Raw genomic sequence first — 19,552 nt, 5'->3', positions numbered from 1 at the left:
TGAGGCCATTGCACGAAAAGTCCAGAACAAGGAAATTATATAGACAGAAAGTAAATTAGTGGTTGATGGGGGCTAGAGGGGGAGGGGGCGAGAATGGGCGGCAGCTGCCAGTGGGCACAGCGTTTCTGTTTGGGGCCATGAAAGCATTCTGGAGTTGGGGGGGATTGCTGCACAACACTGTGAATATACCAGAAGTCACCGACTCGTAAACTTTGGGACAGATAAAATAGCCAAATTAATGTCATATGAGTTTTATCTCCAAAAACATAATAAATGTATCTGTGAACCCAAAGACCACACCCTTCATTCTGTCTCCAACTGCTTAGCGCGTGGATATTAATGCTCAGCCCTGAGCTAAATACTGGGATGACAAGTGGAGACCCTGGTCCTCAAGGCACTCCCAGTCTGGTGGCGTAGACGGGTGAGGAGAGGGATGTGTGCAGTACGGGGCGGGGAGGCAAGTCCTCTGCTGGAGAGCACAGGGTGCACTGGGGGCACATGGCCAGGCCCGGGAGGCTGCCAGGGGGACAGAACAGACGTCTGCGTGAGAAGAGAATGCCCGTCAGGAAAGCTCTGCCGTGGGGAGGAAGGTCAAGAACACAGGGCAGAGGGGCCATGGTGTGTAGCTACCCAGACACGGGCAAGGACACGGCTCCCTGAGAGGCAGGCAAGCAGGTGAGCCGAGGAGAGGCGGCCAGATGGTGGCCCAGGGCTGGGCGTGCAGGCGCAGGGAGGGGGCCAGAGCACAGACGAGTGTGGCGACGGCGCCATCAGACTTGCGCTGCGACATCACCACGGCTGTGCTGGGCAGAAGGGCCTGGAGGAGGGTGCGACCTCCCGCAGGGAGACCAGCTCTGAGTCGGGCACTCATCTGGCTGAGACAACCACGGTGGAGGCAGCAGGGCAGACAGACACGGCAGACTGGAGCTATTTAAGGGGCAACACTCGGGGGCTGAGGGGGGCAACAGAAGTAGGTAGCACAGTGACACCCAGGATTCCAGGCCAGGCCGGGCGCCCCAAGAGGCGGCGGTATCCTTTGCTGAGATACAGACACTCGCAGAGGGAACAGAGGACTCTGCTTTCCCCGTAGTGAGCACGAGGTGCGCAGGAGGAATGTAAGCGCGGAGGTCTACCCGCAGCGGGTCCGGAGCTCAGAGCCAGGTCTGGGCCGTGGCTACCAAGACAAAGTCACTGGCTTCTGGAGGAAATCGGACCACAGGGGTCAGGCATACCACGCTCAAGGTCAGCAGGCAAGCCAGGAGAGAAGCGGAGGTTGGAAGCCTGGAAAAGACCGACATGTAAGACACAGAAAGCAAAGGAGACTGAGAAGAGCCGCCAGAGAAGAGAGGAAAAAGCAAAAAAGCAAGAGGCTATTTTGAAAAGGAAAGAGTACTGAACTACCCGAAGCTCTGCAAGTCAGGGAAAGAACTGAAGAATACAGCTGCACCCCGGGCCAGCGAGCGCGGGGCGGCTGCACGGGCCAGGCGGGCCTCGCAGGCGCGCGGACCCAGCGACTGGGGGGCGCTCCCAGAGGCCCGTCGGGAAGGGGCAGGACAACGATGGGGCCAGCTGGACGGGAGCGGTGGCCGCGGCTGGAAGGAGAGCTTGCTTACAGCCCGACAGGAGGGTTACGGACGGCGGCACGAGGCGGCTTCCAGGTCCAGCAGCAGAGGGTTGCTCTGTCCTCCGCGCGGACAGGTGAGGTCGGGGCCCGCGATGGAGGGGCTGGGGCGGGCTCGCACATTAGAAAAAAAAGTCATAAAGGGGCCCGAGTGGCCTCTGGGAGCCTGGGGCTGGGGAGGAGGGACTCGCAAGCACCACCAAGGGCCCAGTGGAGGCTGGAGAATTCCAGCACGAGTCCTGCCGTCCTCAGGGAACACTCAGCAGCCCGGGGCACTGAGGAGGCGGCAGAACGGAACTGAGCCGAGCTGTCGGCTGGAGGACATCAGGCAGGACGGTGGCAGGAGGCTAGGCCCAGCAGGAGCACAGGGAGCCAGGGGTGGGGGGCCTGGGGCCCGGGCCCCCGAGCACAGAGGACAGGCCACGGGCCGAGAACCCAGGCGACATCTAGAACTCAGCCGGGAAGTGGTTCTGGGGAGGAGTGGGCTGCACGTGGCTGAGAGCCCCATCACCCGCACCCAGTGGCGGGGGCGACGCAGGAGGGAACGTCCGCAAGTGGCCGGTGTGCCCGGCAGGTGATCGGGCAGTGGGTGTACGTGAACTCCGGCTGTGCTTCGGGTCACCCCATGGAATTCCAGGACACGCTTCCACATCAGTGAAACTGCCACACGCACCACTGACAAAGCTGCCCAGAGCACAGTCCTGCCTCCGCGGCAGAATTCTATTTTCATAAAAAACCACCAGAGCGTGCAGCAAAGACGCTGCTGCCTCAGGCAGGGGTGAATGGCACAGGCTCGGGTGTCAGCGAAAACGGATTTCCCAGCCCCAGCACCTTCTCTCGCTCCCCACCCTTCCCACCTGCAAAAGCGGCACAGGGCCGCTGTGCAGACTAAATGCTAATTAAACTAAGTAAAATCAGTTTTCTCAATTCATGCTAATCCCCAACCCTCGTGGGAGAAAGAGACGCAAACACCCCCAGGGAGCAGCGGCCGAAGGACGGACTCCAGTTTTCCTGATGTCACAGCAGCTGTTCTGTGCCTGGGGAAGGCCTGGCAGGCCATCGGCCCATCAGTCGGCCAGTCGCCGGCGGCAGGGGGTTTCCCAGGAGGGAGAGTGGAAGCCTCCTGGAGGGCGGGCAACTCCCAAGGGCCAGAGGTACCAAGGGGCAGGACGGGATCCCCACGCTCTCCGAATCCAAAGTGCACACACGTCTCCTGTAGGGACTGCACATTTTCGTCCCCACAAAATTCACGTGTCGAAGACCTAATCCTCAAAAGATGATGTCAGAAGCTGCGGCCTTTTGGCAGGGAGGTCAGGAGGGTGGAGCCCTCGTGATGGCATCAGCACCCTTCTAAGAAGAGACAGAAGACAGTGGGCCTCCTGCTCTCGGCAGGGTGAAGACACAGTAAGAAGGTGGCTAGCCATGAGCCAGACACAGGATCCGCTGTGGCCCTGACCTTGGGCTTCCCATCATCCAAAGCTGTGAGAAATAAATGTCTGTTGTTCAGAGGCCACTGTGATAGCGACACAGACACTTGGTTGGAGCCGCTCGACTAAGACACCTCTCCCACTCAGTTCTCCCGCGAGACGCTCCTCCTCGCCCGGCATCGAGGACCCCTGCCCTCTTTGGGGTCTCCTGCCCCCACGTGAAGTCCTCCTTCCTCCTGTGGGTTCCTTTCCTGCCTTCCACAGATGGCTTACGCAACTTGGACTTCTTTGGCAGCCTTGCCCCTGCCCACCCCCCCACCTGCAACCACCACCCAGCATGCCACTGGGCTCCATCTCTGCCAACAACCCGAACTTTCTCTGAGCTCCAGAACCTTAGCTCCCCAACTCAGGCTACCTTCCCTCAGTCTGTGTCTCTCCATGGCCTTCTTCTGAGGACCCCAGTCATGGGACTGAGGGCTCGCCCTACTCCAGGATGACCGTCTCTTCACTGATTACATCTGCAAAGGCCCTATTCCCGAATAAGGCCATCTTCCGAGGTTCCAGATGGACACAAATTTCTGGGAGACACTATGCAACCCACTACAGTGGCCAATACACAAAAATCAGTGAAATGCACCACATTAGCAGAATGAAGGAAAAAAGAAACACATGATCATCTCAACTGACACAGAAAAGGCCTTCAAAACTCCACTGCCCTTCCATGACAAAACCACTCAAAAAACCAACAACAGAAAGGAATTTCCTTAGCCTGATAAGAGCACGTATGAAAAGCCCACAGCTAATATATCCAGTGGTGACGAACTACAAGCTTTCCCCCTCAACCTGGGAACAGGACAAGGATGACTGCTTTCCCTGCTTCTATTCAACATGGTACTAGAGGTTTCTGACAGGAAATTAGCCAAGGGGAAGAAATAAAAGGCATCCAGGTTGGAAAGGAAGAAGTAAAGGGTCTCCAGTTGCAGACGAGGTGTCACATATAGAGGAGCTAACAGGGACGTGGCCAGACAAACACCCTGCCTGGTTCCTAGACATGACAGCACGACAGACAAAAACATTCTGGACGTGCAGGTCGGTGTCCTGCTTCTGCCTCCTTCACGTGCGAGCACGCGCACAGCCGCCCTTGCCGGTAGGACGTCTGGAAGACTGCTTCTGCGGCTGCAGCTCTTCTCAAGCGTCTGCCTTCTCTGGGACAGTGCCGCAGTGGTGACAGGAAGTACTCAGAGAAGCAGAAGGACTCACGGGGTTAACGACCCACCAGCTGGGAGCATGGGGAACTAAGTGAGAAGGACGCCCCAGGACAGGCTGAAAACCGCCACCCCACCCCAAGAGACCTACGGCAGAGCTTGGTGACTGTGAATGTGACCTTTTTAGGAAAAAGGGTCTTGCAGAGGTCATCGAGTCAAGGATCTTGAGAAGAAGAGACCATCCTGAATGCCGTCGGGCAAGACCGGAATGCCGTCATGGGCATCCTTAGAAGAGAGGAGGGAAGACAGACGCGTTGAGGAGAAGGCCACGTGAAAGCAGAGGGCGAGACCCGCACGCGCGGCTCCGCGCACAGAGCGGCCAGCAGGAGCTAGGAGTGGCAAGGAACAGAGTCTCCCCTGGAGCCCGTGGAGGGAGCACAACCCGGGCCGAGTTCAGACTTCTGGCCTCCCGAAGTGTGAGACAATAAATACGTGTTGTTTTAAGCCACCTAGTTTGTGGTCATTTGTACGGGGCCTCAGGAAACTCCTATCCTGCCCATGTCCTCTCTGTCTCTGTAACTGGCACCACCAGTCACTGCCCCGGCCAGACCACCTGGGTAGCGAGCTTACGAGCATCATGTGCCGTGGCCATGACACCCACTCTTCTCAGGCGTCACCTCTCTACGCCACATGCCGCTACCGTCCATCTTACAGGAGAGGCACCTGGGGCTCACGGAGAGGTCAGCAACCTGCTCAGGTGCGGCAGGGCAGCAAGGGCAGAGCCTGGAGGAAAACCCAAGTGAGACTGGTTACGAAGCCTAGGGTTCTCGCTGCCCCGCCTCGCAGGCCAGGTCGGATACACGGAGGTCACTGCGCGGGAGAGAGCCGAACAGAGATGTCCACCCAGCCACAGGATGGAAACTCGGCCTCGACTTCCAGAGGGATCAGGGTGAAATGGAAAGTCGGGTATCAGACTCACAAGGCAGACAGTGTCCGGAGTCGTGGCATCGGGGGAGATGGCCAGGGAGGCAGCACAAATTACAAAAGTGCCCAGATGGAGTTCAAGGAGCACCAGCACCACCATTGGGAGGTGGGGGGGGGGGGGGACCAGTGAAGGAGGCGGAGCTGGCCAGGTCAGAAAGGGACCCAGGCAGTGAGATGTCACGAAGGTCACATGGGCAGAGCCGTTCACTCTGGGCTCAGGAGCGAGGACATGTACCGTGAACCAAATGCTTTCTCCGGGACAGGACGACCTTCACCCCTGCTCTGGGAAGCAGACGTGCTGTCATGGCAACTGTGGTCTAGAGGGAGGCAGCCACTGCCCAGGGGCACGGAGCAAGGAAGCGGGCCCCTTCTACTCTCAGAGCACACGCTGTGGTCCCCCATGCCACACTGGGTGGCCACGTGGCAGATCGCGTGACCGCTGCTCCGTGTGTCCCTCTCCAGAGACGTGACACACAGCAAGTACCCAGGGAGCGAGGGGAAATGGCGTGGCTGGTGGCTTGTGTGCTCTCTGAAATGGAAGGTACTGGCTTCTCTCAGGAGGGAGACGGGCAGTAGGAGGCTGGCTTCATTGAAGACTGTACTCAACGACGGACTAGTCACGACGGAAGGAAGAGGCACAAGCTGCCAAGAGAAACAGACTGCCAAGCGCTGCCGGGGGAGCGGGCGGGCTGGCTGTGGGCTCGGTGACCACAGCCTTACGTGTCTTGCCATCCTTGGGAGGGGTGTGCTCTGGCCAACTGCTGGACGCCCGGGCCCGGCCCCTCCTGCTCCGCATCCATGGCCAGCAATAACGCTACCTCCTCCGTGAGGCCTTGCCAGCGCCAGGCCCTCTCCTGGCTCCCTCTGCGTGCTGAGCCCACACGTCCCATAGCAGCACACGTCACCGTATCTGTCAGGAGGCGCGCATTACCCGTTTGTGACCCAAGTGCCATTTTACCAGTACGCATGAGGTGGAAGGGCTGCTACCACCTTCTGATCTGTGAGTGACTCCCAGAGAGGGCCAGGTCCTCCGACTGCCAGATGCGCGCCAGCTGGAACGCACTGTCAGAAAGGATTTTCCGACGTGGAGACTGGGTGCTGGAGGTGTGGCCTCTTCGCTGGGGCCGCGTTTGAAGGGCCCCCGTCCCCCTCCGCGGGCGGAGCTCGAACGGAAGGTGTCCGCAGAGGACACTCCTGCATGCGACTCAGGGCAACTCTGCAGGCGAGCCCGGTTTCGCACAGCTGACTCCGTTCTGACAGAGCTTCAGACTGGACAGGAATTCATCAAGTAATCACCCCAGGTCTCAAGGCCCTCATGATCATTTCAGTACAAGTCTTACTCGATTCTTTAGGGACTAATTCTCTTTCTGGGTCTTTGCTGAATCAATTCAGCAAACAGGACGGCGGAGAAGCAATGAGAGAGACGCCACGCACGGCTGCATGGGCCGTGGGCCAGCGAGGCACAGCCGGGGGCTGCTCAAAGAGACCCCCTTCCGGAGGGAGCAATCCCCGGTCTGCGTGACAACCTACGGCCAGCGTGTGACAGGAGAGCCGCCGCTTCCGTAGCGCTACTGAGAACGTACCTTGTTCGTGTCGGCGACACTGTTCTGCCGGGCATCGAAGATGATAAGCTTGTGGGACTGCGCGTTGGCGTCCATGATCGTTTGCAAGTATTTTTCGTCTTCTTTACAGCGTTTGTCGTTGGGACCCACAAGTGGCTGGCTGCAACGGGTAATCGTTGCCTGACTTTCTGGATGGATCCACGATAAAACCTAGTGTTCGTAAGCAACAAACATTAGTACGGCTCCCAAAATGCCGTGCCCTAATTGCCGGGCAGTAAAAGTAAGCTGTCTTTTCAAGATGGCCTCATCTGCACGGGCTCCTCCAAGGCCACGGCTGAAACCAATTGCTACACGACAGTGGCTCTGGAACTCTCTGCTGCTTCAGGTGGGAAGAAGTTTGACTAGATAAGCTCCAAGCATTCCCTCCCACCTCTCAAATTCTATGACTCAAAGGAAACCAGAAACTAAGTCAAAGTCGACTAATGTCAAGCCCCACTTCTATGTGAATGACTCGTTCTGTCTCCTCATTTAAAAACATCTTGTATCTTCATGCTCACATACGGGGCAGGATGAGGGCAAAGCAAGGACAGGCTCCTATGAGACCACAAGCTGGGCTCCCAAACCTCCCGCTGTCCTCAGGCAGCCGGAAGACGGGGGGGGGGGTGTCACGCCGGGGCACACTCTCAGCTCTCCGACGCCACCTGCTTATGTGAGTGCCATGGGCGGACGCACATGTTCACAGTCCTCAGAGCGCACGTGTCTGGCTGTCCCTCGAGAGAAACACTTGTGCGCCTGCCGGCTTCTACGCTGCTCTGGGTGGTTGCGCCGCGTTCCACGTGCGTCTGAGCAAGTATCTTGGCTCTAAGACGCCCTGACGAAACCAGCGAAGGGCGCCGTGAATGCGACAACAGCGCGCCCTCTCTTGCTGCTCCCTGGCGGTCCCCGCTGCCTGTGGAGGGTTTAGGCCTATATTTCTACTTTCTGTTTTGCTCGCTGGAGTTTTTTCTGTCTTGCTCCTTTCCACATTAGATCTAGTTATGGTCTGGGTTTCTGCCTAAGGGACGATGTTTATTACTTACCGGGACTCTGCCTTTTGCTCGAAAGGCTGCCACTTTTGAAAGGTCATCATCTTTCACACTAGTTGGCACAACAATGACAGCAGGGTAGGTGTCACAGAGCTCATAGTTACTGTTCACTTTCGATATTTTCCAGCTCTCGTTTGGCAAGCCCTGCAGGGTGTTAGAGAAGGGCGGGGGAGCAAACTTTCGCATTTACAGAAAGTACTAACTGGGAACCACTCCCATGTTTTACTTTCCCCTAAAATGCATCCATAATTTGTCGTTCATGCTACTCAAAAGTTTAAATATATGTTTATCTAACAAAACCTACTTCTTACCCATTTTTAAAAATTTAATGAAGCAGAAGACTTTTCAAACGTATTTTAAAATGGTAAATATCACATACTAGAATCCCAATCCTGTACATTTCTTGCTGTGTTTTCTATAAAGAATAAGCATAGTATTGCAATGAGCATTATTTTTTAAATTTTTTTTGTCTTTATTCAAAAGGTGGAAGTAGGATATCTAGAACTTCTTTATTATATGCTTTTCTTCCACTAGAATTTATATTTTTATTCATAGATTCTTTATTGCCCATTTATTCACCTGTCTTTCTGTTTGTTTGTTTGTTTGTTTGTTGGTGGGCAGCAAAGCAAGACTAACTGAGCGGTAGCAGAGTGATAGTCCAAAGCTCCCGAGGATGGAGCTTTGGAGACACAGAAACTTTCTGCAAACATTTACAGAAAGCAGTATCAACCGAACATACAGTGGAGACAAAGATCAAATGTCATGAAAACAGTATCTTCTTGGAATGTCTTGAACCTGACAAAGCACTGAAGACTTTCTAGGCACAGGAACACCACACCAGGCTGATGCAGTCTCCCCATACACTTAATCTAATTCAGGCCATTGGTTTTGATCCTTACTCATCAACTCATCACCAGAATATCTAATAAAAAACCATCTGGTTGATTTGCTTTTTAAACCCTTGTGCTCATACTCTGCTTGCCCTCTGGAAAAAGGCTGAGCAGCAACAGCATCAAAGGGCTGGCCTTGGGACAATGGGGCATCCCAGGGATGAAGAACGTACAAGCTACGTAAGTCATACCTACACACAATTGGTTTCAAACGGTTTCTTCTCTACTATATTTCTACCCTGTCAGAAAAGAGAAAGATGCTCAACCCACTATTTTCGGTTTGATCAGGACCTTACTTTACCTGTCTCTTGTATTCAGACACAGGATCATAAACTTTCCACCCATTCGTGGGAAATTTTTCTTTGTAGCTGAATGCAAAGAGCGTCTGGATACAAAAACCACAAAATACACGTTAGTGCTCCTTTGCTATATCATATGCCCAATATTAAAGCTTTTTATGCAGCCATGAGCTAAATATAGTAAGATTTCTATTTAACCTGTATATTTTGAAGCAACAAACTGGCACTTTCCTTAATCGTTACACAGAATGGACAAATTTTAAACGTCTTAATATTAGTCACAAAGAGAGAGGAAAGAGATAAAGGAAACCTCTGGAAAAAAGGAATAATTAAACATGACTTTTAGACCCCCCCCGACAAAGGCATACAAAAAAGGTTTATTTTGGTGTACTTGCCTGCCCATTGGAAAGAGGAAATGCAAGTTTGTTGAGGTTTTCAAATATCCCAAGTTTACTCTGTTCTTCCTGCTTATAAGCAAGTCGCAAGTTCCTCATATCCTATTAAAGAATTAGCAAAACTCACTTATTGAACATTTACTGAGTATCTGTGAGGCAGACATCATGTTATAAAGAGATAAATATCTGTATTCATTTCTCATGTTACAGATTGCTTCTACTAACAAAAGACAATGAGGGGCGCCTGGGTGGCTCAGTGGGTTAAAGCCTCTGCCTTCGGTTCAGGTCATGACCCCAGGGTCCTGGGATCGAGCCCCTCATCGGGCTCTCTGCTCTGCAGACAGCCTGCTTCCTCCTGTCTCTCTACCTGCCTCTCTGCCTACTTGTGATCTCTGTCTGTCAAATAAATAAAATCTTTTTTAAAAATCACCTTAAAAAAAGACAATGACCAAAAGCAACTCCGACAAGATAACAGCCATTGAGGAACCTGGAACAAAGGGGACGCACTGGGGAAGGAACTGATCGGGTGGGAGCGAGAAGGTTAGTACCGAGAAGATGGGCGCTGACTGCCAGAGGTGCTCACTGAAGCAGCTGCCCGAAGGGTCGACTGCAGAACTTGCAGCCCCCACAGAACGGAACTGCGGCAGAGCTTCCTCTCTGTGCTCACAGCAAGGACTCCGTGTCACGCAGAGACTGCGTCCCTCAGTATACTCCTTACAGAAATTCAGTGCTGTTTCCCAAAACCAGTTTCTTTTCTTTTTTTTTTTTTTAAGATTTTATGTATTTGACAGAGGGAGAGACAGCAAAAGAGGGACCACAAGCAGGGGGAGTGGGAGAGGGAGAGGCAGCTTCCCCGCTCCTGCTATCTGACCTTTTTAAACCTACGCCATTAATTAAACACAAAAGTCTCATGCTTCTTTAACGTGACATGAAATTTGAAGATAAAAATGACCACAAACAGATTAAAGCAAGAGCAATTCAGGCAGTGGCAAAGTCGCTGTTGCAATATTATTTATCACAGAGAAGAATGGAAATGACTGAAGGGGCCGTCACCGGAGGCAGGAGCGCTGAGCGCTGTCAGAATGCAGCAGCATTTCTGCACCGATACCAAGGACTTCCAGACAGATGTTTGGGGCAGGGTGGGGGGTGGCTAGGCAATAGACTACCACCTGTGTTTGTGAAGACCACACAGCCACGCTTGCGCACCCACCGTGTGCATGGCAATCGGCAAGAGTGGGCACCTGCCTGGAGAGGAACGAGGTGGCTGGGGGCTGGGCGGACACAGACTTACTGTGCTCTACACACCCCTTTTGTACCTTCTTGGTACCTTGTGTACCACCTGTTGAAAGAAACCAAACCTTACCCCTTGCAAGGTTCTCAGGCATGAGCTGAGAGGGCTAGGAGTGTGGCCCTAGCATGCTTGGCTGGAAAACATTTTAAAACCACCATCGGCAAATGCTCACCGGGGCCATAAAAACATCTACGCACAGTGGCCCCAGGACACCTGCCTAGGCAGTGTCACTTTCCCGTGTGCCCTCCCTCCAAGCAACTCTGAACACACACATGGACACACACACACACACACACACACACACACACACACACACCTTGGTAGCTGATTGATCTCACTTGCTATTTAGGACTGCTGAGAATGAAATTGTTCTAAGCAAAGGAGAGAGCAGGTGAAAGACTCCGTAGCAGGGCTGGGTGGCACGAGGCGAGTCAGCGCAGCCGAAGGCACCAGACTAGCAAGAATAAGGGGAGGGTGGCCAGAGGCGAAGCCACACAGGTCTTTCATCCGGCTCAGATACACGGGCTTTTGGTGAGTCTTTCCCTCTAGCCTAAGGATGATGGGACGTTACCGGCGAGTTCTAAGAATGAAAAGATCAAGTTCCCCAACTGCAGGACTCATCAAATCACCCCTCTGCTTTAAGCCCCAAGACTGCTTCACACAGCTCGCCATGGGGAACCCTGGCCCGAGGAGGACGGACGCAGTTTGTTGCAGGACAGCGCTGCCTTGAAGCGCCCACAGGGAGTCTAGGACGCTAGCAGATTCACGATCTGCAAGAGTATTCTTTGAAAAAAGTGGGTTCAACTACAGTCTGGGGTCAACCAGAGGGACCTGTCTCGAGAGGTGTGATCAAAGCAAACAGATCGGCAGGAATCCAAACCCTGACTATGGAAGGGACTCTAGCAATTCTGCACGGACTCTCCTTCCCGGGACACGAGGGTCATGAGTAAAGTGTACCCCATGAGGTAAGGTCTCTGGGAATAAGACACACTGGATAAAGTGTTTCTTAAATGACTAGTCAGCATTGAAAGCATCACATGCGTTTCTACTCCCCACTGGAGGAAGCAGAGGAAACCAAACATAAAATCCTGACATTGAGTTTTTAATCACAGAATTTGTAGACGATTGCTCTCTCTTCAGAAAGTCTCTGACCATCCACTGTTCTGAAGGGTCGTGTTAAAACAACAAACTGGAAAAAAAAAAAAAACTATTGATCTCTGCTTTTCACTTGTTTTCTCTGGGATGTAACAAATAACATGAACACCGTGGTTCTAGGTCCGTGTTTATTAGAATACTTCGCTAGAGGACAAGAGGTTTACCTCAACAGCTTCCACAGTGGTATAAATTAGCTGATGGAAGATTTGAAGCGGCCTCTGCCCTGAAACCATGTGACTTACTAACACCCCCGGTGATTCTCGCTGCCCCAAGACCATGGTGGGCACGTCAGCAAAAGCCCCACGCCGACCGCCCCACGCAGACCGCCCGGGCTTCGCACCATACCTTGCACACAATCTCTATCCCGCAGGAATTGTCCCCATGGCTCTGCGCGCCAATCTTCTCAACTCTGCTGATCACGCCAAGGGGAACATCGAGGACAAAATTTGGGTCCTGGGTTTACAAATTAACGAAGGCCTATCAGTGTCAGTCAGCAGAGCTTTCATATCTTTCATATTTGAAGTCTCCTCTGGGTGAAAACACACATTTATTTCACATTTCCCCTTCGTCCCAACTACAGAACTGAAGTCTGATTTATAACATGCTTTATGAAGTTGATGTCAAGATTGCAATTAAACTCCTCCCACCCGATTAAAGTGTAACTTTAATAGCACTTTTTTCTAGATGCAAAATCTATTTCCAAATGTGTACGTCTTAAAACTCACCCCGTAGTTCTCTCAGAGTGATGGGATTTCAGGGTTCTTTCTGCTTTCTTCTTTATCATTGACTGTGTTCTAAAGTGATTTTAAAAATAAAATACCCCTCTAAAAACTTACTCTCTCTACACTCTTGAAGTACATCTTGAAGTCCGTCACTGTCAGGGTTCCACTCACTGCTCCCATAAACGGGCAGATGTACATGACGTCTTTCACTGAAAGAAAGAAAAAAAACAAGTAGCAACTTCTGCCAGACTTGTGCATCAATGACTCTTGAGTTTCCACATATAGACACCTGTGATCCCAGTTTTCTAGGAGTTTTACATTTTTTTTTAGTTTTACATTTTTTAATCACATTAAATAAAGACACAGGTAGTCTTCTAAGAAAACTGGGTTTTGTAAAACAATTCTGATTTGCTACTTAGTGGGGTCTTAAGTAAAGAGCCTCATAATAAGTTACATTTTGTCATTATTTTCCAGGTAGTTAATATTTTCCCTGAGCAATAAAGTCATCATGTTCAAAAACACAGTAATCAAACTCTGAAGCCCCTGGGCTGCTATTTCATCAGTTCCCCCTGATGAAAGCGAACGCACCTCCAAAGGAAACTGCAGAACCACATCGGGGGCATGGAAAACGACTTCTCTGCTTCCAGCTCCTTATCAGCCTCCATGTCAATTTTCATTTTCTTATTGTTAATATCGACATATTTAGTATCGCTATCAACCACGTACGAGCGTCCAGTGAGAGTGAAGAAGCTCCCCCCATCACAAAGATGCCACAGCTCCGCCGTCTTCTCCAAGTGCCACCGCACCGGGACAGCGGGAGTGCGTACAGCTATCGGGGATTCCGAGGGGGACGATTAAAGGCCCTACAGTTGTCATCCAGCCAAGTTCTCAAAACAGTTCCATTAAACTTTTCTATAGCTCAGTATGTACTAAGCAGCTTCTGTTGCTGGGGTTCTAGGGAGAACCGGGCACAGTTCCTGCTCATAAGCAGCCGAACCCTATGAGAGGCACCACACAGAAAATCACCATTGTAAGGCGGCCTCACAAATGCTAAAGTAACCCCACCCCGTGGGCACAGTAAGAGCTCAGAAAAGGACCCACTTAGCTCAGCAGGGAAGCAGAGGGGTGAGGCAGGATGGGGAGGAAGAAGGGAGGGAGGGGGGAGGAGAGAGCGCAGAGTTGTGGGAGATTCATATGGAGGGGTCCAAGGTGCAGCATGGATGACAGGACCTGAGACCAGGGAAGACTGATTCGTGAAGGTTCACCGCAGCTTTGTTTGCAATAGCCAACAAGTAGAAGTGGCCCAAATATCTACCAACAGATGAATGCGTAAGCAAACTGTCGTGTAGCCACACTGCAGGACACCGTTCAGCAGGAAAAAGGAATGACTGTTGACTCATTTCACAACATGGCTATCAAAATAATTATGCGGAGTGGAAGGAGTTAGACAAAAGAAGAAATTACTCAATGATTACATTTCCATAACACTGTAGGAAATATAAATTAGTTAGAAGAGAAAGAAAGGAAAGGAAGGTAAGAAAGAAAGAAAGAAAGTTTCAAGACCACCTGTGGGATCAACAGGGTTGGGAGCCACAGACCAGGATACACAGTAGCAGAGTCGTTTCGAGGCCCTGGGAGAGCCCAGCTACTCAGACATTCTTTTTTCTTTTTTTTTAGATTTATTTATTTCTTTCAGAGAGTGAGAGAGCAAGGTTGGGGGAGAGGGACAAGCCGACTCCGCTCTGAGCCCGACATGGGGCTCAATCTCATGATCCTGAAATCACAACCCTGAGATCACGACCCAAGCCGAAACCAACAGTCAGATGTTTGACCAACTATGCCACCCAGGCGCCCCTCAAACATTCCGACACGAGATGATTATACTGAGACCAAGCGCACATCTTTGGGAGAGAGCCATGAGGGTAGAAGGCAGCACTCTGTGTAGCGAACTAGACGGGCCAGCCCAAGCCCCGCAGCGCTGAGATGAAAAGGTCACACCTAGCTGCCCTCCCGTCTGCGCACAGCGTGGTAGACTACCTGGGAAACGCCTGGCGGTCCAGAGGGGGATGGGGGTTCTCTACTCGTGCCACTGCCCTTACAGCGCAGGGTAGGAACACATGCTCTTTCTCTTGTGCTCCCATTGTACTTTCTGGCGTCTCATAAGCCACCCAAAGTCTTTTGCCAAGTTCTCAAAACTGTTATTAAGATATGACATGGATCTTCTGTCAATATATTCTTATAGCGAAGGATTCCAACGAAGCATTACATTACTACGATGTTCTACGACGTTGTACATGACAATGAAGTTGCAACGAAGCATTACGGTACAGTGAGTCTAATCAGCCTTCAGTTCCTCAGGAAAAGTCAGGCCCCTCTTCTGTTGGTGATGCCACCAAACACTCAACTGGAACTTAGAGTGGTCCTAAGGTCACGAGGACATTAAGAAGAATGAACAGACCTAGTCCACTTGTCCCCTCACTAACTTGGTTTGGCTGATCTCCAGCACATACCTCACCCATGCTCGCAAGTAAAATGCCATTTCATTTTATGGCCCTCCGTAAGCGCAGTGTGCTCCTTGAACTTACCAGTGGCCTTGATGGATTCTCCTGGAAAAAGTGGTGTTTCTTCCAGCTGTGCCAGCTTATTTCCATCTCTTAGGGCCTGGCAAAAAACCAAACAGGAGTAAATCTCCCTTTCCTACTGCATACCTGGGAAGAACTGTGGTGTTCTGTGCTTTTGCTACATGGCTACAGAAGCGTGCAAACTTGATGCCCCCTCCCCCTACAAGACAATCTCAAAGCTCAGCATCACAGGACACCATGCTGCATTTTCTAGCAAATTGTTACACATACTGAAATCCACAGTTAGAAAGCATTAATACAGAAATGGCTTGACATGACAGATAGATACTGTAATCACCACACAGACAGCTATTACAAGTTGCCTACAGAACTTGGAAGGTCAGAAAAAGGTTACCTTCTGAGCATGAAACGAACACAGGTGAAATCAACATTAGATGTAGGTGCTTAGCTGGCTGTAAGCACTGTCTAGTGTGGGAAACCCCAAAGTCTAATGGAAGTAACCAGAGAGGGGTCTCAACGGCAGTGACGTTCTAAGGAAAGCCCTAGGCTTCTATACTGCAGCCCAGCTACCTGGGTGTGTGCACAAAGCATCGGGGTGGGGGGAGCAGGGAGGGGGCTTGTCAGTGGGCATCCCCTCCAGGCCACGAGAGAGCGTGCTCTGGTCTGGCAGACAGGAGTGCGCCCATCACTACTGTGGCGCAGGGTGTGTTCCTTGGGCTTGCCCCAGACCAATTCGCTCTGCGCCGAGTCCACGCTCACCAAGCAAATCGCAGATGACTTCTCAGGTTTCCTGGCTACAATGAGACCAGGAAAACAACTTCTTGGATGGCCGCAGAGACACACGCCCACACTTGCAAGTGTCCAGATTGGCCCTGCTGCCCACTAGCCAGCTTCCTTTGAGTTCGGTTGGACATAGTGCCAGACAGCTCAGGAGAGCTGAGAAAATGGCATGCGAACTACCAAGTTACAGAGCCTGAACTTGGGCCTGTTCCAAGTTACTGCTACCCTGTGACATACTGCCAAGGAAACTGGTCACTTTCTCCTCGGCATCTTTGACATCATGTGTCACGAATAAGAATAAGGTGTTCAAAAACCCAGCAATTCCCAAGCTGTGTTTCATAGAGCATTAAATTCCCAAGAGATGTGAATAGGTCTTTTTTTTTTTTTTTTTGGTCAAGTTTGGATAATGTTGGGTGAAAGAAAAGCTAAACTGTGATTTGTTTTCTCATTATAGTGAGAGAAGTCTGTAGCATATTCATGTACACCAAATCAGCAAGAGGGCGCTAGAGTACGCCGCATTTCCCACACCGATTTGATCAGGACTGCTTTCTCCAAAAAATAGTTAACATCAAGAGGCCACTAGTGTTTGGCGGAAAACAGGTCAGACAATACTATGTTTTTATAATATTTTGTGAAGCAAAATATTTAAAACAGATTACAATTTATAATTCTAAATTACTGAACATTGTAACTCTAGATTATTGAACATTCAAAACTAATTTTTTGCATTGTTATAAGAATATTCCAATATGTTTTGTTAACGGGACTTAGAGGTCAATTTAAAAACCCTATACATCATAGTTTTATCATTGTTATAAAACAAAGAAAGGAAAAAGGTCAAAATATGAAAAGCAAATTCCATGCTAAATGTTGGTTGGGGTATGTCTGTTCTCCAGGGAGGGTACAAAATGATGTGGTCCATCCTCCTTATCAAGATACGTGATTAAATAATACAGATTAAGGGTTCATTATTACCTCTGAACAATTTTATTCAGTTTGATGTTTTGGTCCAGATTGGTTTTTAAAACACTTCAGCCAAAATTGTTAGGGACATAGAGAACCGTTAAGGATCAATGGAGAATTGTTAACGGATTCATTTTTATACTCATACCTGATTTGGAAACATCTTTTATCGATAAAGCATAAGCCAATATTTATAGTTCTAAATGTCCAGTTTTAGGTATACTAACAACATCACCAACCTCAGGAGCTTTGAAGTTCTGCTTTCTTTTGCCTGAACCAGTAATTAATTTAATATTATAGTTACAAAGTGAGAGAGCTAGTTCAATCAGTATCTCAGTTTATAGTTACTTCAAATATTATATCATTAAAGCTTATTTTAGTGGTTAAATATTATCATATATAGAGCTAAATTCCTTAACTGATATTTAAAAATAAATGGGGATAGGTTATTTCAAGATATATGTACTAAAGCAAGCTATTCTGATCAACTAGCCTGAAGGGGAGCAGGGAGAGATGGGGGAGTGGGAAGCGAGTCCCTTTAAGCTTTACAGGGAGCCACATCAAACACTCAAGTCCTCAACACGGGACGGGAGACACCAGTGACTGGGACCATTCTGAGAATGTATAGGGCTCTCAAGACTGAGGTTGAAGAACAAACATGTCTCTTCTTTTCTGATAGTCATGTTAAATTTGGCTTGAAATACCTGTGCATTTATATGAGGCATGAATGTGCTGGTGAGACATAGTGAGACAAAGCTTTCACTAATCATAATTTAATCTGGGACATGCTTTGTAAGTGATGGAGAAGCAACTATCAGAACAAAACAAATGATCCCACTGCTTCTGATTTTGGCAGAAAACTTTGATTTTGTACAGCAAACACATTTAGCACAGGAATTCAAGAGAATGGTTTCTAAAGGCTCGTTATTTTGTAAGTATAGTAGATTCCCTTAATAAAGCTGGTTGTTAGGAGATGGGACTCAGACTTGTGCTACATTAAACTTTGACTGCAACTACCAAGTTGCACAAGACATGATTTGACCCTTGATTTATCCAACCCATGTACAGTATTATCAAAGAATGGAATATTCTTGTGGACAAAATTTGATCTCATGAACACACCCGTTCCTCTTGGTGTCTCTGCTCCACGTGTTGCCCAGTTGAGGAATTCCCTGTGGTGATCTCATCCAAACCCTGTTCCAGTGACCCTGAAAGCCCAATGGAAGGCCCAGCAGCTCCGTGAATCTGTCCCCGAGGACTCTAGCCCACCAGATGGCCCTGTCCTCTCTGCTACTTTCCTCATCAGGAATCAAAGCTGCTGGGTGGACAGTTTCTGTAATGGCTGCATGCCAAAAACTGTGGTTTTCAAACTAGGCTCTCCAAGGTGCTTCCAGGGTCACCAAAGGAGGGTGGGCTGGGCAAAGGCACAGCTGAGCACGGGGGTCGCCGGCCATGCTTCCCTGGAGCTGCTCTTCTAAGTGCTTCCACATATGGAGATTCTCACTAAGCTTTGAAGAAAGTTCTGCTGCTTTGAAAGACTCCAAATTTAATGATTAGTAAATATAAACCATACGGACCCATTCTACAAATACCTACGTTGGGCACAGACCATGCAAATTTGAATAAAGCAAAGTCTGCACCCTCCAGGAGCACCCTTAGCAAATGCATCTGTCCCCTCTCAACCTCTACAGAGGCATTTCAGAGTCCTGGTATGACCAAGACTCCGTACCTCACAGCTGACCCTATCTGGGAAGACTGAGAAGCACAGATGAACAAATTTCTGGTTGACAAAATGTTGGATAAACCAATTTTTGCAAATAATGTCATAATGGAATCTACCCAACTTGGACAGGAGAGCACTACTGTAGTGGAAAAGCATTTGCTTATCATCTAGAAATCTAGTATGAAATGGCTTCTAAATGCACGATCTGTAGCTACAAACAGATGAACACGCAGAACTTGCCACCTGATCAGCTTCGGCTTCAGAAGGGTAGCCATTGTGTTCTTCCTGAATCTCCTGCACAGCACCAGGTGCATGGACAAGAAAAGGCAAAGAGGAGAAAGAGAAACACGTGCAAACAGACAGGTGAAAGGACAGAAGTTCTTTTTTAAAAAGAGACACTAAGCATGTAAAAGTTGACACACCTTTCACGGCTTTGCAAATCACAACATTTTCCCCCTTGGAGTTAAGGAAATAACGTGTTGGCCATCTATAGCATCCTCGGCCTAAAATGGAGTATCTAGTCTGTGTTTGTGTTGGGGCAGAAAAATGAAAAGCAAACAAACATCACGGATTTCAAAGAATGTATGCTCTTTTCTAAATCAAGCAATACTATGGCATATGGCAAAGAAACAAAATAACAGACACATAATATGCTCACAGAACATAAAGCACCCCATAGTAACTAAGTAAAGGGCAAACCCAAGCCAAAATACAAAGGCAGTCCATAGACATGGATTTTAAACGCAGTAAGTACTCTCATACTCTACAGAACTATTGTTCAGGGCTCAAGTCCACTAGTATTAACAAGCTTTCCACGCACATGCGCATGCACACATTACATGCTGGAGACATACATATACATACAGTC

General features: G+C 49.8%; 1 protein-coding gene across 6 annotated transcripts in view; it reads right to left on the bottom strand.

Moving 5' to 3' along the window:
• MTMR1 (myotubularin related protein 1) overlaps positions 1-19,552 on the bottom strand; it is a 58,579-nt gene that overhangs the window by 22,011 nt on the left and 17,016 nt on the right. For 2 of the 6 annotated variants that reach the window (XM_045995255.1, XM_045995258.1), the window contains 8 exons: positions 18,925-18,978; positions 15,222-15,297; positions 12,751-12,845; positions 12,260-12,367; positions 9,469-9,570; positions 9,076-9,159; positions 7,879-8,028; positions 6,821-7,009 (listed from right to left, as the gene is read on the bottom strand). In XM_045995255.1, coding sequence (XP_045851211.1) covers positions 6,821-7,009; positions 7,879-8,028; positions 9,076-9,159; positions 9,469-9,570; positions 12,260-12,367; positions 12,751-12,845; positions 15,222-15,297; positions 18,925-18,978 — 858 coding nt within the window. The remainder of the gene's footprint in view (positions 1-6,820; positions 7,010-7,878; positions 8,029-9,075; positions 9,160-9,468; positions 9,571-12,259; positions 12,368-12,750; positions 12,846-15,221; positions 15,298-18,924; positions 18,979-19,552) is intronic. The other 4 variants (XM_045995257.1, XM_045995259.1, XM_045995260.1 and 1 more) reach the window with 2 other exon arrangements.

This window comes from Meles meles, chromosome X (assembly GCF_922984935.1).
Source record: "Meles meles chromosome X, mMelMel3.1 paternal haplotype, whole genome shotgun sequence".
NCBI classification, from domain to species: domain Eukaryota; kingdom Metazoa; phylum Chordata; class Mammalia; order Carnivora; family Mustelidae; genus Meles; species Meles meles.
Note: the sequence above shows the minus strand (reverse complement) of the source record. Positions and strands in the feature narration are given on the sequence as shown.